The 26,090-nt window shown below is 40.5% G+C and overlaps 1 protein-coding gene across 18 annotated transcripts in view; it reads right to left on the bottom strand.

Moving 5' to 3' along the window:
• The window catches only part of CPEB3 (cytoplasmic polyadenylation element binding protein 3), a 276,927-nt gene that overhangs the window by 94,498 nt on the left and 156,339 nt on the right, over nt 1-26,090 (bottom strand). For 17 of the 18 annotated variants that reach the window (XM_051823381.3, XM_070057624.2, XM_070057623.2 and 14 more), the window contains 2 exons: nt 15,656-15,774; nt 797-911 (listed from right to left, as the gene is read on the bottom strand). In XM_051823381.3, coding sequence (XP_051679341.2) covers nt 797-911; nt 15,656-15,774 — 234 coding nt within the window. The remainder of the gene's footprint in view (nt 1-796; nt 912-15,655; nt 15,775-26,090) is intronic. The other variant, XR_016222134.1, reaches the window with a different exon arrangement.

The following is a 26,090-nucleotide window of genomic DNA, read 5'->3' as shown; positions in this document are numbered from 1 at the left end:
ACTTTCACAAAGATGCTGGCGATGATAACTTCATTTTTTCATCTTTTTAAAAAAGCTCAATTATTCTAAGTGCTTTAAATAAAATAAATAATTTTATTTTATTCCACTACAAAAACATTGATTCCTAGAATGCCACTGGTCAGCTGATTAGATTTGCCTTTGGATTTAAATGCTGAAGTCATCAGTTCAGTACCACTTCAAGTGCTCCAGTCAGTTATGATTTTGCTCCATCCCACCAACACCATTATTTCATTATTGGAAAGAAGTGTAAAAAAAAAAACAGGGATGCTTTTAAAAATATTCATAATTAAAATGTCCAAGTAAATAATTTCTCAAAGTCTGTAAGAAAAAATAGGAACTCAACTTACTTGGAAAGAGTTAAGTTTGATTCTTGTGGTACAGTTTCCAGCAGTGATTTGGCTCATCATTAACTGGGCACACAGTATTACTAGACAGACTTCTGATGGGTCACATTTTTTTGGTCATACATAATAATGCTAACTGGCATAAGAATGTGCACTTCCAAATATTATTTTCAAATATGTGGTTAGACAGGAAAGCACTAAGTAGAGATCATTTTTTCAACACAACCATTTGATGAAATCCATTCTTGCACCACAAGAAAATAGAGAATTTGGGAGAAAATACTTAATCTTGCAAAAGTGAGCTCAGTGAATGAAAATGACATGATAGCCTTGCAGATTCTGTCAAGTAACTTGAAACCTAGAAAATATTTAAGACCAAATGTATTGGGGATTTTTGTTTTTGTTGTTGTGGTGTTACTATTTCCACTCACCAGCTCGAAGGGGTCGTGGAACTCCCCCAACAAAGATAGTTTTTCTGGGGTCCAAAGGCTGAGAACCATCCATTACAAAGTCACTGTCACTTAGGTTCCATGGTCGAATTTGCACCTGAAAAAAAGTCGTTTACTTGGTCCTTACTTCATTTCCATCAACCCCAAATGAGAACAAGATGACTAAAGATAAAAGATCTGTACATTTTACAACATACACAACCCAAACAAAATCCAGTTAATTCTACTCAACACTCTAGACATACCATGAAACCTTTAGAAACCACCTATGGTTTTCTTAAAGAAAAATAAAAAGGAGTCTTTTAGAGATAGATTCTGGCATTCGAATCAACTTTAACACATGACAGATTGTTTATAACCTGTTGCAGCACACCATTTAGCTTTTTAAGAGTCCAGCTAAAGGAATGGAACAGGAACATCAGGAATATTTTCAAAGTATTATATATGAGAGCACATCAAAATTTTGTGGAAAAATGGAATCAAAAGATAAGTAAGTTTATTTTAGTGCAAACATTTTTAAAATCAATGCATAGTTTTTTCATAATATGTATTTCCCATGAACTTTTTGAAGACCTTCTATACATGTCTGGCTTTTAAATTCTCATCACCCACCAAAATTAAAACACTCATCTTTCAGCAATATGATTTAATACAAATTAACACTCATCATGTTAGCACAGGATTACTGGAGACATCACAAACTGAAAGTTATCTGTTTTTGATGTATCTCATTTTCCCAAGTGAGGCTGATTAAAGGCAAGTCTAGAAATTGAAGTAAATTTTTAAACAGTAAAAAAAGAACCCTTCACAGCGTATTTCTTTCTATTTGGTAATTTCTTTTCACAAGCACTCTTGACTTCCTGTCCATAGTTTGTACTGTTTCATCATGTGGTTAAAAAAAAAAAAGTATTTCACCAAAATCTTAACATTACAACATCCTGCTTTAAATAACAACTGAATTATCAAATAATAGCTTAAAATAAAACACAAGTTCCCATATCAAAAGGTACGTTTCACACTGCCTGAAAATCAGCCAGTCAGGCAGGCTGGCATCCATGGGCTCTCTGCAAGAGGGCTGTGTACAGAGGGATAACCTGGTCTCTGTCCTTAAGGGACAGTTCTCTCCCTTCTCCCTCACTGATCCAGACGGGAAACAAAACAATTGCATTTTCATTTTCTTAATATCAACAGAATTCTTCATTTTCCCGACTGCTCAAACATCAGCACTTGACAAACACAAGAGACTTCTTCTTAGGTGGCTGGCTCATACCCAGGAGCCCTCCCTCTTGAAAGGTATCATCTCCACCTTGCTTGGTTTGAAACAGTCTACACATTTGTTAGGACTGTTAGAAAATTCACCCATAACTTAACACTGCCTTTTATTATACTGTTGTGCTCAACAGCTAGCAAGGAGCCACAAAATCTCTTACAGACTTTGAAATTTTAGATGTTTGTAATTCTGTTGACATTCAGGCATGAAAATTCTTTCCTTGCAATATTTTGTCTGTCTGACTAAATTACCATTCCTTGACATTTATCACAAAGGCAGATTCACTAATACCATAAAGCGCCACTTTAAATCCCTTCACAAGGGCCTACCACTAACCTTCAATTAAAAATACAATAATTTCGACTGGTGCCGTGGCTCAACAGGCTAATCCTCCACCTTGCGGCGCCGGCACACCGGGTTCTAGTCCCAGTCAGGGCGCTGGATTCTGTCCCGGCTGCCCCTCTTCCAGGCCAGCTCTCTGCTGTGGCCCGGGAAAGCAGTGGAGGATGACCCAAGTGCTTGGGCCCTGCACCCCATGGGAGACCAGGATCAGCACCTGGCTCCTGCCTTCGGGTCAGCACGGTGCGCTGGCTGCACCTTTCTCTTTCTCTCTGTCTCTGTCTCTCTCTCTCACTGTCCACTCTGCCTGTCCCCCCCCCCAAAAAAAAAAAAAAAAACAAAAAACCACAATAATTTCTTGATACTATAAGAATAAGGAATTTAATGTCACCATTTTCTTTTAGAGGGTGTATCTTTTCCTAAAGAGAACCATCTCTTCTTCTAGTCTCATTCCTAATAAAGTATTTAGTGCAGGGGCCAGCATTGTGATGTAGTGGGTAAAGTCGCAGCCTGCAGTGCCAAGCATCCCATATGGGCGCCAGTTCGAGTCCTGGCTGCTCCACTTCTGATCCAGCTCTCTGCTAAGGCCTGGGAAAGCAGCAGAAGATGGTCCAAGTCCTTGGGCCCCTGCACCTGTGTGGGAGACCAGGAAAAAGGCTCCTGGCTTTGGATCAGCACAGCTCCAGCCATTGGGGCCATCTGGGGAGTGAACCACTGGCTGGAAGACCTCTCTCTCTCTCTCTCTCTTTCTCTCTGCCTCTCTGTAACTCTGCCTTTCAAATAAATAAATAAATCTTAAAATAAAATAGAGTTAATGCAGTTTTAGGACCTGCCTAAGAAATGCCAATCATTTAATGTTTACTGAGTTTGGGTTTGGTCATAGATCGATCACTTTGTTCCAAAAATGAAAACAATTCCTTTGTCGTATCTATAGTGGTTTGGTTTTATTTAACCAGAAGTATAGAAAATGCAACCTTCTATAATAGTTATGTTACCATTGCTCGAAAGAATTCTGTAGAAGACCCCCTTGCTGAGAGCTTTCATGATTGCCCTTTCTCTCCCCACCAATACTCTCAACTGGTACTTCATGGCATAACACACAACCTAGTCCTTTACTCTATTCTTGGCATTACAGGTTAGGTAAAAATGCAGGAAGAGGACTTCATAGCCAGTACTGACTAACTTCATTCACAAGACCTACATTTCTCAGCTCATACCAGAGAACAGCTGCTCAGAGCTGGCACCTCTACAACATCATCAAACTTCACCCACCACGGAAAGTAATTTTGTAGAACTGTTTGTCCTGACAATTTCCACTCACACTCTTGGTTCTCTCTGAGATACAAGGTCATTCACACAGGACATATTCCTCCATCTCGGGTTCATGCTCAGACCCCAGGGCCTCATTTCCACATTCTATTTTTCCAGACTTACTCTCTGTATACCTTCTCTGCTCCTAGTCTCATTTTTTCATGTATACATTTCTCTAATGTCATACTTTATAGGCCAACTTAAATAATTTGTGGAAAGAGGTAGAGTATAAATTAAAGAATTGCTTTTTAATTATCATTATTTCTTTAATAATTATTTTTAGAATGGATGAAATTAGAACTCTGTCCTAATAAATATAAATGTCCCCCAGCTCTAGAACTTTTACATCTATAGGGATAACTCCGTGTGTCCATGAAATAGCTCTCATATGTTGTCAAAAAGACTGCACTCTGGGCAGTAAAAGCCTCAGCATTCTGAGGACAAGTGCACAGATATCATCCGGAAGTAGTGATAATTCCTTAAATTAGCCCAACATAATGCCAGCACTTCTTCTTGCAGCAATGTGACCATTCTTGCTTGTAAAGGTGACTCTAGGAGGAGGAGGTGCTATAGCATCATTTTGCGGGCATCAGCCCTTTGCCCACGTCATGTCCTTACAGCACAGATCATACAAACTCAAATGCCTATAGTGCTGAAGGGGTAGTATCAGCTTGTGAAGCCACCAGTTTAACTGTTAGCAGGCAGGCAGTGACACACTGGAATAAACTACTCCTTCTATAGGAATAGGGATTTCTGAACTTCAGCAAAATCTTGCCATTTGTGAATATGTGTTTAGACTTTCCCGTTTTTAAGAGTCGCTAGAAATTCAAACTTTTACATAAAAAAGATTCTAAAATATTGGGAATAAATTCTACCTCTCCTTTGGCTCAAAGGGTTTAATTATCACAGAGCCCCCAGTGGAATATTAGTTCTACAATATCTTATGAGAGGAAAATATAAAACTACTTCTTCCTCAGTTTCTTTTAAAAGTTTGTATTCCTAACAGAAGCACTTGTGAGGACTACGAAATTTACTTCTGGCTGAATTATTTGTCTTTTACTTAACTTCTTAATCAGTAATCTGCTTTGTACTCATTTAATTGCTTATCTCCAAAAGCAAAATTCTTTTAGTAAAAGTCAAAAAGAAAGCAGGCTTCAAGAAATTTCAAAGAATGTAACATTAGTACGTTAGTAACCAATAGTTACTAACATTGTTCCGTGGAATGAAAGTCTCTAGGGTTAGTGTGCCAGACGAGCAGCATTTGTGGAGACAAATTATCTTTTCCTTAGAGTTTCAAGCACCATTGGTGTACTAATTAAAGACTAAGAAATTCTATAGGCAAGAAATCTGTTAATGTTGTTTAATCCAGCATTTCTAAAACCATTTCCATGGAATCCATTTTCTGAATATCTATCAATATCCACACAATGGTTACCACTGTCCTACTGTATCTTACCCTTAAGATATATCAAAGTATGGCATAATAAAGAAATGACTAATTGAACAAAATGTTGCAGAAACTTTTTTCAACCTATGCTTTTCCTTCACTTATTTCCTGCTATTGCTCTGAAAGGACTGCTCCTATAGAAATTAAATAGTTAAGAGTAAAGTTAACTTAGTAAATTAGTAAATTTAAATATTAGGTAGCTTTTCAAAGAATTCAAAGTTTTCTGACTAAAGTGCACAAAACAATGCTACCATGCCAGTCTACTTTATTTCCAGTAATGAGCAAAATATCTAACTATAATTCTACAAAAATATAAAATTTCATTCTACTTAAAACTAAACATCATTAACAGGATATGTTTAGGCCAAGTGGTAGGAGAAAAAAATTCAGAAACACAATACGAGGGGTGGGGTTGTAGCACAGCAGGCTAGGCAGCCACCTGGGACATTCACATCCTGTATGAGAGTACCAACAGAGTCTCGAACCTCTGCTTCAGACCAGAGTGGTTCATCCTGAGAAGCAGATGGTGGCACTTTGACCTCTGCCATCCACTCGGGAGACTGGATGGAGTTCTGGGCTCCTGGTTTCGGTGTGACCCAGCCTTGGCTGTTGTGGGCACTTGGGGAGCGAGCCAGTAGATGGAAGATCTCCCTCCTTCTGTCTGACCCCTGTTGCTCTGCCTTTCAAGTAATAAATAAATATGTTAAAAAATGTGATATGAGTCTCTTCTTTAGACAGAAAAGCATAACATCATTTGCTAAAAAGAAAATTTCACTGAAAATTTACAAAGGCCTTTAAGTTAAATTTAAAATGCATTTTTGTTAGATCTTTAATTACAGGGTAAGAGAAAACACAGTTCTTATTTTTAACACAAAACTCAAGCCTTCAAGTGTTCGAACATAATCAAGTCTCCCTACAGCTCTAGAATTCTCTCAGGTTAGACTATAATGTAGTATTTCATCCTGTATTTCACCCCTGTCTGGTCAGTTCCTTGGGTTAGAAACATCCATCACATGCACGTCCTATCGCCTAGTGCCTTTGTTTTCATCGTTCACCTCAAGGCAGCTCCAAAAACAACCAAACTGTTCAGAGTCAACAGTGCAGGCTGGTGGCCAGCTCAGGAACCTACCCAGGCAGACCCTCCCAGCCATTTCTCCTCTTGCCCATAAAATGCAAAGCTCAGAGCTCAGAAACACTCTCTCCTGTCTCTGCTTTCCTTTTTCTTCTTTTTCATACCTTTCAAACTCCTACTCATCAGGAAAAAGTCTCCAATTCTTTCTCCCTAATCCTACAATCTTTTCATTCTACATGAGTCAGAAAAACAATACTATAGAACCATCAGGACTGCTCTCCCCAACAGACAGCAACATCCCGGCTCGTCCCAAAGCCAGGATGAGTCAGCTAAACCTAGGCCTGCTGACATACAGCTACAACAGTTCCGTGGTAGTGGTAATGAACTCAGACCCACCCCAGCTGTCAGCAAATCTATTTTGAGCATCACAGACCTCACAAAATGACTGGAGTGCCCCAGCAGCATCAACAATAACTAGTTTGTGGTTTGTGAGGCATGTTTATCTCTCCCAGGGTAAAAGGGGTTATTTCTTTATTAACCACCAAAACTAACAGCCACAACTACAATTGTGACTTGGACAGCTCAAAGTACATTCATATTTGGTATCTCATTTCAACCTGATTTTTGCCCCATAGCTCCCTAATGAACAGGTCACTCAACTTCCATGAGTTCAAATGCTACCTACCTATTTTTCTCAAGTGCCATTCTCCATTTCCAGTGAGGAGGAAAATGAGACAAGCTCTCAGTCCCTTCTGGGGAAATGAGCCTAAGAGCTGACTGGTCTTTGACTTGATAAGACTTGTGTGTCTGCAGCCTCCAGTCAGAATTCCATCAGGCCTCAGGGCAAGAGCTGTAACCCTGACACTCAGACTATTCCTCCCATTCCTCGCTTCTCTGTCCAAAGGCAACCTCATCAAATAGCGAGCCAAAAACAGCCCTGAAAAATGCTCTCATGCTCTCCCAAGGATGCTCCAGGTCCATTTTCAGGTTTAAGAAATAGTCCACACACAAAAAGGAAAGCCTTGTCACTTGCACCAAGAAGGCCATAGGCTGTCTAGCCTCTTTGTGAACTTTCAGTTCTGATAAATGCTTCAAACACAGCACTCTGCATACTGTTTCACATAGACACCCAGTGCAGAAACAAAGCATGCATGAACTGTACCACAAAATGGCTATGTATATCCTTGCCCTATGCTTGATTTAATAAAGCCATTATCAATTAAATGCAATAGCCAGAAGACGCAAACCAATACTTTCTCTCTCAAGCCTTCCTTACTGTCCCAGCAACAACTGACCTCTCTCCTTCGGGCACTCCTTCTATGATAACTACTTCCCATAATACGTCTTCAGAGCACCTGTGGCTCTGTAGGTCATTTACTTTCTAGTCATACTTTTATTTCTTTTATAATGAAGATTTATTTTTATTTATATGAAAGAGATGCAGGGTGGCTCTTCAGTGCATTGGTTCACTCCCCAAATGGCTATAACAGCCAGGGCTGAGCCAGTTTAACGCCAGACCAAAATTCCATCTGAGTTTCTCATGTGGGTGGCAGGGGCCCAGGTACTTGGGCTATCTTCTGCTGCTTTTCCAGACATATTAGCATGGAGCTGGATCAGAAGTGCTCACTGGGACTTGGACTGGTGCTCCAAAATGAGATGCTGGCATCGCAAGCTATAGCTTAACCCACTGTACCACAACACTGGCTCCCACATTTCTATTTCTCTCCACTGGTCTTCGAGGGTCCTCCAGGATAAGATCATATGTGTAGGCCCCACCTTTTTAGCATAGTGCTCAATCTTAGTGAGCACACTGTGCAGGTCTGGTGAAGGAACAAAGGTTTTCCCAAGAGGTGCACATGGTTGACACAAGATGTCCAGCCTCTACCCCCTTTTTTTTTTTTTAAGGTTTTTTATTTATTTGAAATTCATAGTTACACACAGAGAGAAGGAGGGACAGAGAGAGACAGAGAGAGAGAGAGGTCTTCCATCCCCTGGTTCACTCCTCAGTTGGCCACAAAGGCCGGAGCTGTACTGATCGGAAGTCAGGAGCCAGGCGCTTCTTCCAGATCTCCCACGTGGCTGCTGGGGCCCAAGGACCTAGACCTTCTTCTACTTCCTTCCCAGGCCATAGTAGAGAGTTGGACCGGAAGTAGAGCAGCCGGGACTTGAACTGGCATCCATATTGAATGCCGGTACTACAGGTGGCAGGCTTTACCCGCTACTCCAAGCACTGGCCCCTAGCCTCCAGCCTTTCATAGCTTCTAGATCACCATCCTCACTCCACTGAGAGCTATCTTCCATCTTGGTTATGGGAATATAGTACGTTTGATTACAAAATGGATGCTCCAGGGCTTGGACTTAATCAGCACACATTTCTGATGCCACCAAGAGATTCCCTCAGTGAATGTTATTACCTAGCGCTCATCATTGGTGATGCTTCCACATCACTCGTAAAGCATATGCATACTAGCTGATTCCCTTCTGAAAGAAGAAATGGCTAGTGCTTTTGAGCACTTATACTGCACCATTGTTATAGGCATTTTACACACAGTCACACTTAACTCTTATCACAACTCTATGCTGTAAAAATTATCCCCTCTTTAGAGAGAACATTCGTTTCAGGACTGCAATCCAAGTTTATCTGACCCAAACTCTATATATATTGTATGCTCTTTCCACTACAACCATGTCCTGTGCCAGTATCTTACAGGCTACTGGCCAGCAGTCACAGCTTCCCAAAAGGCTCCTGGAAAAGCCCAAATCCATTTTTCCTAGTGAGTAACTGACTACATTCTCCTCTCCTTTTCTCTCCAAACTCAGACGGCCCATTTTAAATACATTAAGAAATGACCAGTAGACTCAGGCTACTAACAAAATTAGCAGTTAGAAAAGCTCAGGAAAATGATTCAGCAATGAAACCAGCACTATATTCAACTATTTTAACTTTCAGGTTCACAGCTTCAGACAATCTTATACTGAGCCAGATAATTTTGTCCAATGTCTATATAAATGTGTATTTTCAGCTCCATGGTACTAGGACAAGGATGTTGTTATTGGCATGCTGATTACTAAACTCTTGGGAGGAGGAATGCACACATAAAAGTTCAGGTTACCTAAGTTTTTCCTGGGAAGAAGCCTATTCTTTGAGTGAGCTTAATGGAACACTAATTCCACAATAATTTGCACCAACTAGGTCTGTAAAATGCTGGATTAAACAATATTACACAAATTTATATATTATAAAACTTCTTAGAACCTTAATATGCATGTCAATTTCCCAAATGTTTTTGATTATAGAACCTGTAACTGAAGGAGAAAATGGGTATCAAATGTAGAAAGCAAGTACTTAATAAAGGATACTTATTGTTGTGAGCAAACTTTTTGTCTATGATCCACCCAGGAAACTAGTCTTTGACAAGTATTCTTCAGAATACACTTTTGTAAATACTATGATCTCTTAAGAGCAACACTGGTTGTTTTGTAGAACAGCTACCATTTAGGACACTGGAACTGAGACATCTGGAAAAGGAATATATCTGCCAAAGGACAGGCACCAAGGAACTTTGTCCCATTTGCAAATTCAGAAACTAAGAACAAAAAAATTAGGATTTACTATAAATAGGAGGTACTTCTCTCATTTTTTGAGGATGAATTCCTGCTTTGAAGAAAATTCTATGATGGAAGGTACCCGAATCATAAATTTAAATCAAGAATTCAAGGACAAATAAATAAATAAAATAGAAGTACTGAAGATTTCCTAGGTGAGATATGACAGACATGATGTAATGGCTTAGCAATGAATTCTAAGATGGACATACAAAACTAGTTCGATCAAGCCAACACAAAAATCTTAGTTCCTTCATATCCTAGTTCAAATGACACTTGATCCACAAAGTTTTTATTCATTGCTAAAGGTATACATGAACTCTCCAAAGTATCTTATGTTTGTTGTTTCATTTTTTTTTAATTTAACAAATATTTGAAAAACTTTTATGTTTCAAGCTCTGTGTTTGAGAGGTCTTCAAGTAGTTCATGGAAAATGTGTATTAAGGGGTAGGCATTTGGTCTAGCAGTTAAGATACTCACATCCCACACTGGGGTACATAGTTCTTACTCTGGCTCTTGACTCCAGCTTCTAGCTAATGAAGACCCTGGGAGGCAGCAGGGATGTTTCAAGTAATTTGGCTCCTGCCAACCATGTGGGAGATCTGGATTGAATTCCTGGCTCCTCAGATTTTGGCCTAACCGAGCCTTAGCCATCACAGGCAACTAGGGTTCGAACCAGTAGGTGTGAGTTCTCTATCTTTGTCTTTCAAATAAATATTTTTCAAAATAGAAACTGTGTATTATTGGAGCCGACCCTATGGCGCAGCAGGTTAAAGCTCCAGTCTGCAGTGACGGCATCCCATACAGGCACCGGTTCAAGTCCCAGTTGCTGCTCTTCCAATCCAGCTCTCTGCTATGGCCTGGGAAAGTAGTGGAAGATGGCCCGAGTCCTTGGGCCCCTGCACCCATGTGGGAGGCCTGGAAGGAGCTCCTGGCTTCAGGATTGGCGCAGCTTAGGCTGTTGCAGCTATCTGGGGAGTGAACTAGTAGATGGAAGACCTCTCTCTCTCGCTATCTCTACCTCTCTGTAACTCTGTCTTTCAAATAAATAAAATAAATCTCTAAAAAAAAAAAGGAAATTGTGTATTATTAAAAACTATGTATGGATTTCAACATTTTTATGCTAAAATAAAGTTATCTTTTAATAACATTTTCCATGAACTTTTTGAAGCATTCTTATATTCTTGTCTTATCTATCAATTTTTTTACTTTCTGAACCCCAGATTTTGTGTTGATTCATAGTAACTTCTGATTCATAATAACTAGTACTGTGCTTTGACCACAGTAGTACTCAAACATGGTTTGAAAGAAGGCACACCACTTAAAAAACATCGCTCTATGTGGGGCTGGAAATAGCCATCATAGCTATGATTTGCTATGGATAGTGGAGTGGTCAGGGAGGGATTCCTGAAAGAGGTAACATTTAAGAGGAGTCTTAAAATAAGTGTGGGGATTAGAAGTTAAGATGGGAGCAGAAATATTTCAGTTTGATTAGAACATGGAGCTCAGCAGGAAAGCAAAGAACGGTAAGGTTAAAAAATTTGAAGCCATACTGGTAAAGTTTTAATTCCAGGCAAAATGATCTGGACTGCTTTTGTAATTAATGAGGAGTGATTGAAAGTGCTAAGAGATCCCATTGATATATAAATGGGGATAAGAGAGACCAGGATGACACAGACTGAACAGAATTAAAAACTGAAGAATTAAGCCAGCCTCTGCTTCCAGCCTTCATCATTCTTTTTAATTTTTGTTTTTTAAGTTTTAAGTAAATGACCATGTTGGTACCTGAGACAGAATCTGAAGAATTAACCCCATATAAGCACGCTTCAGTTTGTTAATACCATTTAAAAATAAACAGCAAAAACAACCTGTCATAATTCAGGCTAAGGAGACATTGTGATATAAAGCATAAGGAAGGAAGTAGAAAACTTCTGATACTCCTTTCAAGGTGTCTGTTAAACCCATATCTCTGGCCAAAGTATTCCAGAGGGTAAGACATAAACACCCCCTTCCTTACCACCTTTTCAAGGTTGTCATTTTCAGCCTCTCTCTACTAGGCCTCTGCCTCCGCTGGCTTATTGTCTTGAACCTTTAGGTTCAACCTATTCATACATTCAAAAAGTCAAGTCACCTTTATGAGGCGCCACTGTCTGCCTCTTCACTCAAAGCCTGCACATGGACGTAGCTGTTCCTCTGGAATGCCTGGGACACCTGAGCTATGAAATTCCTCTCACTAGAGGAGGGAAAAAAATCACAGATCTAGAAGCTCTTCAATAGCTTTTGTTCTTGCCAACATGTCTTTCCATATGTTGGGACTGAGCAGTCAACTACTCAGGCCAGACATATAGTTCTTTCCGCCATCTTTCAGGATCAGATCTATTACAAAGAACATTTTAAATAGAGTCATTTTACAAAAGATAAACACTGACCAAAACTAGCTCCTTAGTACAACCTAAAATCCATTAATTTGGGATTCACTTGAATTTAAAAACAAGCATGATTTTTCACAAAGCGAAAGGGATCCTCATTATCAGGCTCTGCATTAGGAAAACAGTCTGGTCAACTTGATCCACTGAAAGAGGAGGGGAGTTTGATCTGAGGGGAGGGGAGAAGGGTAAGGACAATGGGCAGGAAATCTGTGAGATCATTTTTGGAGCATGATGTATTTCCAAGAATAACCCAGGGGAAGTCAAAGAAAACTAAACAACATCATCAGGGCACCGGGCTTCTGAAAGGTAGGGAATGAAGGCTAGTAAATCAAGAGGAAGCAGGAAGGAAAAATCCACAGCCCCAAAGCTTGGTGAATGAACTCCAAAAGCTAACTTTGCCTTGAGCTGTCACCAAGGTCCTCATTTAGTCGGAAAAGTTCCACCTAGCTCTCACTTTGTGTGGGAGCATCCACAATGAAGTGGAATGTCCTGGAACCTGGATACAGAAGTGTGACCAAATGATGCTGGAAGTGTTACATGTAGAGATAAAGCCAAGAAAGAGAAGGTTTAAAAAACGGAGCCAAAAGAGCTGGAACACAAAATGGGATCCAGTTTATTAAAATTACAGGTGTTTGGGGACTTTCATATTTCTCATCTTAAGTTTTATTCAAACTGTTTATACTGGAAATTCTGAGTATGCCTAGGCCAAAGAACTGTGATTGGCAGTCACTATTCAGAATTCAGTGAGCTCCAATAAACTATTTCACCTGAGCTCAGAAAATAAAAACTGCAGTAAGGCAGAAATTTGCAAAAACAAAAAACAAAAAAAAGAAAGTTTCCTCATAGCATTTCCCTAACTGATAATTACCCTAATAATTTTCAAAAGTCCTTCAAACCAAGGGTAATACATATGTTTACAGTGAAAATACTCAATAGTAATGACATTGCCTTCATATCCCCTCCATCTGGCAAGAGTGCTGCTCAATCCCTTTTAAGAGATGTCTGGTCCAAGCCGGCGCCGTGGCTCAATAGGCTAATCCTCCGCCTTGCGGCGCCGGCACACCGGGTTCTAGTCCCGGTCAGGGCGCCGGATTCTGTCCCGGTTGCCCCTCTTCCAGGCCAGCTCTCTGCTATGGCCAGGGAGTGCAGTGGAGGATGGCCCAGGTGCTTGGGCCCTGCACCCCATGGGAGACCAGGAAAAGCACCTGGATCCTGGCTCCTGCCATCGGATCAGCGCGGTGCGCCGGCTGCAGCGGCGGCCATTGGAGGGTGAACCAACGGCAAAAAGGAAGACCTTTCTCTCTGTCTCTCTCTCACACTGTCCACTCGGCCTGTCAAAAAAAAAAAAAAAAAAAAAAAAAAAAAAAAAAAAAGAGATGTCTGGTCCAGGTGAGAGTTGCCCACAAGATCTATTATCCTTCTCCTACAAAGCCAATGACATGACCCTTCCAAAGTACATAAGCCTTGTCTGCTCATCTCACATCTCCTCACCTCAACAGCGTCTTCAGTGTCTATTCTTTTGGCATTTTTTTACATTACATTTTTGTACATTAAAATATATTTTTAATCTGCTCCTATATGGCATGAGCAAATCCATCTTTACCTTTCTTAGCTCAGTCCCACTCCCTCGGCACGAATGTGCCAGTGGCAGAGGTTCTCTAGAGGATGGCCTTATCTCTTAGACATCTGACCTTGCAAAACTGGCCACAGACTTTCTAATCTCACACTATCCCAAAGACTCTTAGAGAAGCTATTTCAGCTTTCTTATTATTTTCTCAGACGAAACACACTGCACAATCATTTTAGTCCAAAATCTCTCCCACCTCATATACAATTTCTCTACATTGTTCATAGAAAGACCAAAGTTAAAAAAGCTTCCATAGTCTTCTCCCCATATACTGGTTCCTCTACTTGTATAGCTACCCTACAAAACACTGTTACTTTCATTTTCCCAGTATCTGAAAATTATAGCAGCACTGTCGTACTGGCTAAAATCCTTGTTTCATTTTCTACATCAACTAATTACTATACGATGACTCAATATTCCCATTCTTTAGTAAATTTCTCTTATGTTTTATATGCTGCATTCTTGTTCTTATAGGTGGCAAAGGCCCAACATGATTCTTTCACAGCCAATTATAAACCCTGTTCTAGATGTCATTATCCTTCTCAACAGATGTTACCACGTAGCTGAGATCTAACCTTGCTCTCCTGAATCCCAGAACACTGTGAAGAATTGGTAACGGCAGCCAGTTACATCTGCACAAGTACCTGGCCTCCACCAAATGCTTTCCCATTCATTTTCCTCTTATCCAAGTCTCTCAACAACCCATTTTTAATTGAGGAAACTGTAATTCAGCAAAGATTAGGTGCCTTAACCAGAGTCAAGCAGATATTTAAATGCTAGTCTGGAATCAAACTGAGAACTTCAATATTCAACCCGAACTCTTCCCCCATGCACGTTTTTTGAGAATAAACCTACCTGCTAAGCAAGCCCCATCTCTAGTACAGTCTTACAGGGGCCGCACAGGCCCTGTGGCATACTGCTGGTCTCTGGCCCATTCCATGGCACTATTTTTGCTGTATTTCCCACTCCTAGCACCAAACCTTGACACAAAAACTCAGCCCACCTCCACCAACTTCTCACAAATCCTGACCTCTTCCAATGATAACCAAGTTCTTTTCTTCAGCTCTGAACATGGTCTTGCCCCTTCTCTGCTGCTACTTCCTCTGCCAGGAGAAAAGAAGCAGTTTTCCTTCTTTACCCAAGGATTCACTCAATCACTCTGGGCCAGAAACCACAAACTCTTATCCACAGACTCTGAGTAAGTCTCATTTACATATAGTTTCAGCTCTCTGTTCTCTGTCCTTCCCTTCTGTCCTTTTGAAACTATTCATTTTAGAGTGTAAACTCTTGGCCCAGAAGGCTCTAGTTCATTAGCTGTGGTAGTACCCAGCACAATGCCTTGTATTCAAAGGCATATAAACATTAATGATTATGATCTTTTGTTTTAAAAATAAATCACCCCTGTCCTTGATCTGAAATAATGACAGAAACAGGCTGCCAAAACCACTAAAAGCATTATTTACCTCAATTTGGAGTTTCTGAATAGGAATCAACTTAAAAGAGCTGTAGAGTGGAAGACAAGGACACATTTGTTTAAACATGGTCCCAAAGGTATAAAATGAAATACTGAGTAATTTGTTATTAGCTTCCCATCACCAACAACAGTCCAACTCAATTGCACAAGGTCAACCTAGTAAGAAGACCTTAGATCCCAGCATACCTATTATAAAAAGGAGCAGATTAACTATTCTTTTTTCATATGTGCTCTGGAAAATCAACAGCTGGCTACATATTACTTACTGGCTTATCCTTGATGGTGGGGCTTGACACACACAGGTACAGTTTCCCGTCTTCTTCTAGGCAGGCGTCTATCAAAGCTTGTACTGAACTCTCCTCCTGGAATAGCAGAAAGGCATAGCCTTGGGGGAAACAAAAACAAAAGGAGAGGGGAGGGATCAGTCAAGTAAACTCAAAGTACCAATTTAAAAATTGTCTGTTATTTCATGTTGCCAAATTCTTCTTAAAATCTAAGAAGCTCAAATGGGACAAAGTGACTTGAGGCCCTCATGTGCCAGGCACAGTGTTAAAGTGCTCAAAGACAGTATCTTGTTTAATGTGCTGAGTAATTACCCAGAGGAGCAAGTTCAGATCTCCTTTGGAGAATTTCCACAAGGTCTACCTGGTAATCCTTAATGAGGACATCAGCATCAGCCGAAGCCACAGCTAGTAGCCAGGAAACAGGAATCACTAGCCTTCAAATTTCCACAGGCTCTGGCTTGGCACATGCCACAACACAGATGAACCTCGAAAAGTATCATGCTAAATGAAAGATGCCAGGCATAAAATATTCTGTTTGGAATTGGTATATCTGTCAAGATAAACAAGTAGCTTCATGAAGGGCCAGCACTGTGGTGTAGTAGGCTAAGTTGCCACTGATGAAACTGGCATCCCATATGGGCACCAGTTCAAGTCCCAGCTGTTCCACTTCCAATCTACCTCCCTGCTAATGTGCCTGGGAAGGCAGTGGAGGATGGCCCAAGTGCTTGGACCCCTGTACCCACATGGGAGACCTGGATGAAGCTCTTGGCTCCTAGCTTTGGCCTGGACCAGCCCTGGCTATTGTGGCCATTTGTAGATTGAACCATCGAATGAAAGACCTCTACCTCTGTAACTCTGCTTTTCAAACAAATAAATAAGCCTTTAAAAAAAATTGATGTTTGCCAAGGACTAAGGGGCTGGATGAGATAGGCTCATGGTTCCTTTTTTTTTTTTATTTGAAAGGTAGAGAGAGAGAGAGAGAGGCAGAGAGGGTGGGGGGAGGGAAAGAGCAGGAGAGACAGAGAGAAAGACAGAGACATGTTTTCCATTTGCTGGTTCACTCCCAAATGGCGGCAATGACAGGGGCTGGGCTGGGCTAGGTGGAAGCCAGGAGCCAGGGGCTTCTTCCGGGTCTCCTATGTGGGGGCAAGGGTCCAAGGACTTGAGCCATCCTCCACTGCCTTCCCAGGCCCATTAGCAGAGGGCTGGATGGGAAGTGGAGCAGCCAGGTCTTGAACCGGTGTGCATAGGGGATGCTGGCGCTGCAGGCTAGGGGCTTTAATCTGCAGCACCACAGCACTGGCCTGGCCTCCATGGTTTCCTTTTGAGATAAAAATTTCTAAAATTGTAGTAATGGTTGCACAACTCTGCAGACATACCAAAAATCATTGTACTGCATGGTTCAAATTAGTAAACTACATGATATGAATTGTATCTCAAAAAAGCTGTTTTAAAAGTTCAAAAATAGGCTGATATATTCTTAAATTTACTGCTGTTGTTGCTGCTCTGTTTCTCTAAGGGACATCTCTTACTAAAGAATACACTTGAGAAACCCAGACAACAACTATAGGATTCCACATATACAGCCAGTTTTTAGTACACTCAGTAAGATCTACTGAGTAACTGGTACAAGTGGGACACAATCTATGAATTATGAGATAGCTGAGATAAGTGAGATCAGGTTCCTGCTGACAAGACACTTGTACAGTAAAACGAACAAACATTTAGACAATGAACTACTCACTACTAAGTTGAGGGAGTTACATGGGGACAAAATATGCCACACCAGGACTCTGGTTTAGGAACATTAGCAAAGACTTCAAAGACAACCGATGTTCAGGAGACCAACTCTGGCATTTGCTGTGATACTGGCATTCATGAATGGCAACTGAGCAAAGATCCACCATGAGCTAACCTAAGCCAGAGCACTCAACTATTCAACCTCTACAGCCCTGAGAGCTTTGTTAAATCTCTCAGCTGTCATCTCCACTCCCAGTCCTGCTGCTGACCTCAACAGAAATCATCACCAATATTGTTTTCTGGTGCACTCTGTGCCAGAAAGATATAAGTGGTGGAGAAGTATAAGAACCTCTACATAGAGAAGATCCCAACACATCAAACAACAATGTTTAGTTTATAATTAACTGGCTAAGAAACAAAGCTCTCCAGAGTCCTGGGCAGATGATATCTTGCCAAATAATGCCAGTGGTGGTAGATAATGGCTAGGCTTTTTTTTTTTTTTTCTTTTTATCTTAATTCCTCAGCTACTATACAGAACAGGAAAAAGACAAGCCAACCCCCAGTACACCAGAGTGGCCAATGCAATAGGCAAAGCCAACACCCAAGAGAAGGCATCAGGGTGAATAGGACAAGTAACTGCAAGACAGAAGCTGCCTATGTATTTGTTTTCTGAGTTTTGCTCCCAAGATAAATGGGTCAAAGGTTCAGTTAGTGATCAAGCAGGAAAAGTAAAACCTAACTGCAAAGCTATAAAGAATAAAACATGACTTTTTCATATTCTCTCCCTTTGCTAACAGTATCATACTATAACTAAGTCTCAGGGAATCTATTAAAAATTCAGTGTTTTCATTTCATGTGAGAACATTAATTTTACTTGCCAAAGAGATACTGAGAATGAGTGGGCCGAAAAAATACAAACATCACAAAGAGTAAGTCTAAGCACATTTTCTTAAATCTCCTGCTTTGGCAAGTTAATCCCGGTACAGATCTTCTACAAAGGTCATAAAAAGCACACTGACCCTGTCTGTATATACACTATGCACATCAAAAAGGCCTGGTGATGGGGCGTGTTCAGGGGGCTGGGGTTTTCTCTAACTCCATGCCTCTGGAAGATCTCCATGCTGACTACATTTTTCCTCCACATCACTGCCCACTCTCTACAATCTTAAATCTCAATCCAGTTTTGAGTTGACCCTGTGATTATAGGAAAGGGAGGTTGTTTTCCCTTAGCAGCTGAGTAGTTAACACAAAAGCACGTAGACTTGGGCATTTCTCATAATCACAAGTGTCCATACGGACAGTAGAAACAGTAAAAAACAAAACAAAAAAAAAACCCACGGGAATCACATATGTTAATGCTAAGAGATCTAAGAGATACCTACATTCACTTCTTGAAGGTGATGGTCCATATTAGTTGACCAATTCCTTCAAGATCTTTTTTTTTCTTACAAGTATTCCTGCGTCAAAACAATCACCTTTACTGACTGGTAAGCTGTTACTCTCTGCAATGACAATATTCTCAGCATTACAGATATGGCTGAATCCCCACTCTGGGCTATGGTCCAGCAATTTCCTTCAACTCTACTTCCCATCCTCAGGTTTCTAATCAAAACAAATTTACCAGAAAGATCCAAAATTATTCATGAAAACAACATTTATGATACCTCACCTACTAAAATACCACCTGATACCACCTCAAGGTCAAGCAAACGCAGATGACAACAAAAATCAGATTTGAAGAAATCAGGAAGAATTCTTTAAACACATTTTCCTTTGACCTTGAAAAATTTAAGGTCAAAGTAAACAAAGTGGAATAAGTCACTTCACAAATAACAAGGTCAATGCGAGGTAGAAATTAAATCAATGATTTACTAAAAAATAAATTCTACATGGTACTATGAAAAAACTTCTGGACTAGGAGTCAGAAGGTCTGGTTTTGGGTACAAGCCCTAACATTTACTAGCTGTGTGGTAATAACAGTTAATAGCTAACATTTTTTTTTTTTTTTTTTACAGGCAGAGTGGACAGTGAGAGAGACAGAGAGAAAGGTCTTCCTTTGCCGTTGGTTCACCCTCCAATGGCCGCCACGGCCGGCGTGCTGCAGCCGGCGCACCGCGCTGACCCGAAGGCAGGAGCCAGGTGCTTCTCCTGGTCTCCCATGGGGTGCAGGGCCCAAGCACTTGGGCCATCCTCCACTGCACTCCCTGGCCACAGCAGAGAGCTGGCCTGGAAGAGGGGCAACTGGGACAGAATCCGGCGCCCTGACCAGGACTAGAAACCAGTGTGCCGGCGCCACCAGGCAGAGGATTAGCCTGTTGAGCCACGGCGCCGGCCTTAATAGCTAACATTTATTGAGCATTCCCTATGTACTGATCTAAGTGCACTGTGTGTATTACTGCATTTCATCTTCACGTATACTCTGTGAGATAGGCACTATTTTAAAGTCTGTGTTATAATTTAGGAAACTGCACAGAGTGACTTATTCTAGTTTACCAAGTGGTGGAACCATGAACTTGAAGGTTAATTTAGTATTTCTGAATCTTGGCTCTTTTCTCTGTAAAATAAAAAACTGAGTATTTGTCCTGATTATCTTATAGAGATGTAGGTTATATGAATAAATGTAAAGGTGCTTTGTAAACTAGTGTTCATGTAAGTGTTGAATTGTCTTTTACAGAATTTTCAATTATTTATGTGACACAAAGTTGATTTGCTGCATAAATCTCATTATAAAAATTAGAATTTAAATTAATGATATGTACTTCCTATTTTGCATTTGCAAGTATTTGGTAAATAAAAAGAAGTAACCTAGACACTGAATAGAAGCCCCAATTAAAGTTCTTGAGTGATAGGCTGCATATTATTACAATCAAATAATAAAGCAACTGAATATCTGCTTTCATATATTATTAAACCATTTCCATCAAGAGAGAATTGTCAGATACAGCATTATTTGACAATTTTAATACATTCTTCAAATAAAAGCTGATTATGCCTGTGAATAGAACCTCTCTAATCATCACTTTAATGACAGGTTCTTCTATTAGTTAGAAAAGCTTAAAAAAAAAAAAAAGCTAAAAAACTCAGCTAAAAACTCCCTCTGAACTTCTTTGGCCTCTGAGCCAGTAACAGATAACAGGTTACAAAATTCCGTATTTCAGAAAGAGTGACCTGAGGATTGGGTGGGGCTTCAGACATGTGAGCTATGTGAACCCATAACTCAGAGCCAGTCTGCGGGAAGAAATATGGGCTCTGGAGGGAATAAGAGGAACTCTTGGCCACTGTCACCATCACAACCCTGCGTTATGGGCAGAATGGACAGCAGGAAATTCTTTGCATTTTCACTGGTGCCAAGTAGGTTGGGGAAAGAAGGGTAGGACAGTGAGGGCTTTTTGGACAAGGCTGGATTGACAACTATAATTTTCTGGAAGAGAAAAGAAAAAACAGGAAGGCTGGGGAGGGACTTAATTAGGATCATTCTATTTTATTTGGCCAGATTTTTGAAAAGTAAATTTAATTAAAAGGATTTTTCTTTTAATACCTGAGAACACATTAATATAACCACCTCCAAAATATTCTTGGCTTTCTTTCAAAAACAAAGCTTCCTGAGCTCTTAAATACATAATTCCTCATGTTATAATTTTTTATACTTGCAGTCTGGTACAAACAGCAATCACCACCAACTCTACTACAGCAACCACCAGGTACTACGAGCTCACCATGTTCCAGGAACTCTGCTATTTAACACTTCACATCTGTTAGCTATTTCATCCTTACTGCAGCTCTGTGAGGTAAATACAGCTGTTATCATTACCATTTTACAAATGAGGAAATTCAAACTCCAAGAGGTTAAAGGAACTTCTCAAATTAAAACCTAGGGATTAAATTTGGGATTAAAACCTAGGTCAGTCTCCAAAGTCCTCAATCTTCCCCATTAATTTATACTGTCTCACCTAGAAATGTCAAGATAAATTTTTCAATATCACAAATAAATAAGGTCTTGTCTTTAAAACACCTTTGTGACAGTGACTAGTTGAGAATGATTTAGTTATAGTAAATGGTCACCACTACATTAGTCGTTTTTGGTTTTTTTTTTTTAAGATTTATTTATTTATTTATTTGAGAGGCAGAGTTACAGACAGAGAGGCAGAGGGACAGAGACAGAGGTCTTTTAAATGGCTGCAACAGCCAGAGTTGGGCCGATCCAAAGCAGGAGCCAGGAACTTCTTCCAGGTCTCCCAAATGGGTGCAGAGGCCCAAGAACTTGGGCCAACTTCCACTCTTTTTCCAGGCCTGTAGCAGGGAGCTAGATCAGAAGTGGAACAGCTGGGACTTGAATGGAGCCCATATGGGATGCCAGCGCTGAAGGCAAAGGCTTAATCTACTACACCACAGTGCTGGCCCCTATGTTAATCTTATAATTTAAGTTCTGTATAGACTTAATTGATCGAAAACCCATGAAAACTATTAAGAGTTGAAATGATGAATTTCAAAATAATTCTGAGAGATTTAAATTTAATCTTCTCTAGTCAACTGAATTTTTATACTAAGCAAAGTTGCTTGTTGATTTTCAACATATTAAGTTGTACATTAAAATGTAGGCTCTTCTGGGAGTTAAAGGGCAAATCTTGCTAAATAAAGTTTCAGCACAGTGAATATCACCATCACAGTAATACTTAGCTTAGGCAAGAATATTAAATGGATTCTAAAACTACCGTGTGATTTTAGGGCAAAAGGGAAAATAAGATATTCATACCATCTTTATTCTTTCACATGTAAGTCAGTATTTGTGAAAGGAGAAATAGGTACTTTTTCTTTTTTAAAAGCCACCGCTTTCTATTTATTCATTTATTTGAGAGTTAGAGTTACAGACAGAGAGAGGGAGAGATACAGACATCCGCTGGTTCACTCTCCAAACAGCCACAACAGCCAAAGCTGGGTCAATCTGAACCCAGGAGCTTCTTCAAGGTCTCCCACGTGGGTGCAGGGGCCCAAGCACTTGGGCCATCTTTTACTGCTTTTCCAGGCCATAGCAGAGAGCTAGATAAGAAGAGGGGCAGCCAGGACACGAACCAGCACCCACAAAGGATGCTGGCACTGCAGGCGGAGGTTTAGCCTACTATGCCACAGTGCTGGCCTCAAAAGGTACTTTTGCAATGAGGAATCCAGTGGACAAAAACTTACTCAAATGACTAAACTTAACACAAACAGTAAAGGAAAGCTAACAATTTATTCCCCTGTATTACTTCCTTCTCAGTTCAGGATATCATTTATGTATAATTTTTGCTAACAACATTTAATCTGACTCTCATAATGAGAAAACAATCATAAAATTCCAAATTAAGGAGTAGTCTATTATATAGCAACTGACATAGATACTTCAATAATATAAAATACAAAAAAAAAAAGCCTAGGGAACTATTAAAGTAGCTTAAAAAGATGTAATCATGAAATGCAAGGCTAGGGATCAGTGTTGTGGCACAGTGGGTTAAGCTGACTTGCAATGCCAGCACCTCATATCAGAGTGCTGGTTCAAGACCTGGCTCCTCTGCTTCTGATCCAGCTTTCTGTTAATGTGCCTGGGAAGGCAGCAGTAGATGACCCAGGATCTTGGGGCCCTGCTGCCTATATGAGAGACCTAGATGGAGTTCCTGGCTCCTGGTTTCAGCCTGATCCAGTTCTGGATGCTGCAGTCTCTTGGGGCATGAACCAACAGACTGAAGATGTCTCTCTTTCTCTGTCACTCTGCCTTTCAAATAAGTAAATCTTAAAAAAAAATAATAATAAATACAAGGATAGATTTTGGTTCTTAGGATAAAAAATACAAAAACAAAGAGCTATAAAGAACATTACTGGAACAACCTAGGTATTTCTTGTTCTCAGGAGACTTACACTGACATATTAGGAGTGAGATATCTTGATATCTACAAAAAATTTTTTTTTTTTTTTTTTTTTTTTTTTACAGACAGAGTGGACAGTGAGAGAGAGAGACAGAGAGAAAGGTCTTCCTTCTGCCGTTGGTTCACCCTCCAATGGCCGCCACAGCCGGCGCGCTGCGGCCGGCGCACCACGCTGATCCAAAGGCAAGAGCCAGGTGCTTCTCCTGGTCTCCTATGGGATGCAGGGCCCAAGCACTTGGGCCATCCTCCACTGCACTCCCTAGCCATAGCAGAGAGCTGGGGCAACTGGGACAGAATCCGGCGCCCTGACTGGGACTAGAACCCAGTGTGCTGGCGCCGCTAGGCGGAGGATTAGCCTATTGAGCCGTGGCACCAGCCTACAATTCACTCTTAAATGGGACATTACAGGGGGAAATATATGCACAAAAAGGTACTTTAGTAAGTCTCTGGAAAAGTGAATTGAAAGTAAGATTGGGGTGGGCATTTGGCCTAGTAGTTAACATGCCAATTAAGATGCTTGCAGTCCTTACTGTAGGGCCTGGAATCAACTCCCAGCTCTAGTTCTCAACTCCAGTTTCTTACCAGTGCAGACCCTAGGATGCAGCAGGTGATCACTCAAATTTCTTGGGCCCCTGCCATCCATGTGAAAGACCTGAACTGAGTTCTAGCTCCTAACTATGGCTCTGGCTATTTCAGATGGTTGGAGAATGAACCAGCCAGATAGGAACTCTCTCTGTTTTTTTCCCCTCTTACCTCCATCTCTCAAGTCAAATACAAAACATTGAAATCCATACATAGTTTTTTTTGTAATACATATTTTCCATGGACTGTTAAAAGAGTCTTTATATATGCACCTCTATCTAGAGAGGAGGGACAGAGAGGAAAGCAAACATGGCAAAATGTTAACAACTGGTGAATCTAGAAGGAAATTATATATACATGTCCATAGTACTATCCTTATAAGTTTTTGTAGGTTTAGAATTTTTCAAAATAAAAGTATGTGAAAAAAAATTCTACATGACAAAGTCTTTTTAGAGAAGATAGTAACATATTCTCCCATTTCTATATAGGGGTGTGTGAGACTGAAAAGACCTAACAAGTCTAAAAAATATCAATGAATGGGACAAGCACTGTGGCACAGCAGATAAGTCTGCCATCTGCAGCACTAGCATCCCATATGGGTACCGGTTTGAATCCTGACTGCTCCACTTCTGATCCACCTCTCTGCTAATGTACCTGGGAAAGCAGTGGAAGATGGCTGATGGACTTGGGCCCTGCAACCACATGGGAGACCAGTAAGAAGCTCCTAGCTCCTGACTTCAGATCAGCCCAGCTCTGGCCATTGCAGCCATCTGGGAGTGAACCAACAGATGGAAGATCTGTCTCTCTCTGTCTCTCACTGCAACTGTGCCTTTCAAACAAATAAATAAATCTTAAAAAAAAACTTTTTTAAAAATCAATGAACACTATTAGTGAATTATATGTTCCAAGTGAGTACAAATAGGAAGGCAATCTCAGATTGTGAAGCTGTGCCCTGAAAACCATGCTGCATTCATGAAAACGGTGGCAGACCATGGGATGTCTGGTTTCTGATTGAGATCAGCCCTACATAGAAGGATCTGAAGCCTGAACAGATAGAGAGCTCTCACTGCTGACAAAATCCAGGCTTCCTAATTACCAGTGACCTTCTTAGAAGAGAATTGAAGGGCACTTCTCTAGCCAGAGTTGCCTCAGATCAGACTTTTTTTGGCACAGGCAGTCTGTTCCAAACATTCTCTCTGACCTTGTCTCTCAGGTCAGGAGACTTACCTGGTTTGCCATAGGAGATTTGCATTTGGATTCAGCTAAAAAGCACGTAGGAGGTACAAGGCATGATGCTGGGCACTGAAGCTACAAAAATGAGTAAGCCAAGGAAGAATCTTGCTCTGGAAAACCCAGTATGTAAATAAATGACTAATAAAAAAGATGAGAAGTGCTGTGTTGGAGATATGTCTTGCAAGACACTAATGAGAAGCAAATTTGTCCAAACATCAAGGAAAACCATAGAGCAAAGGTCATATCTGAGCAAAAGGATGATTATTTTTCCAGAAAGTAAAGGCATTCCAAATTCAGGATCAAACACAGGCCAAAGCATGGAAAGACCAATGGCTTGACTCACTTGGAGAACAGTGATCAGAATGCATTCAGTACAAGTATCAAGTTGGGGGTAAATGAAGCAGCCCATCAATCCCGTCAGCTGCCTGGAGAGCACTCTAGGTTTCTGAACTGGATCCCTTATTCATTTTCCTCTTGGATGAGAATCCCAGATTTCAAATATCTACTGAACACCTATTACACTTACTATGTACTCTGTCAATGGATGTGAATAAATCCTTGTTAAAGAATTTATACGCCACTCCAGGAAAGTCATGAGGAACAGCACACAGAGAACTCTAAGAACAATGCATTAAGGATCCTAAGAAATGTTTCTTAAAACATATTTTAAAAAGTAGGGCTTCAAAGAGTGAAAAACCACTTACAGTGAAGAAGATATAGATGAGAGCAATCAGGTCACATAAAGGTCAGACCTCGGTACTATGACAGGTGAAAATGAGAGGATATTTCAAGGGAAGAAATTAGCCTAAGTTAAAATGTAGAGATGGCCCACAGACAGATGCTGCCCAAGTTCATGGATTCCTTTTCCCTTTGGGTTAAGAACCAAATATATTTCTTTGACTATATTTACTACATAGGGCTGAGACTCAAATTCTTGGGTTTCGGCCTTGTGCGTATTTTCTGTT

The sequence above is a fragment of the Oryctolagus cuniculus genome, chromosome 15, assembly GCF_051225735.1.
Source record: "Oryctolagus cuniculus isolate XC-2025 breed Fujian yellow rabbit chromosome 15, ASM5122573v1, whole genome shotgun sequence".
Lineage (NCBI taxonomy): Eukaryota > Metazoa > Chordata > Mammalia > Lagomorpha > Leporidae > Oryctolagus > Oryctolagus cuniculus.
Note: the sequence above shows the minus strand (reverse complement) of the source record. Positions and strands in the feature narration are given on the sequence as shown.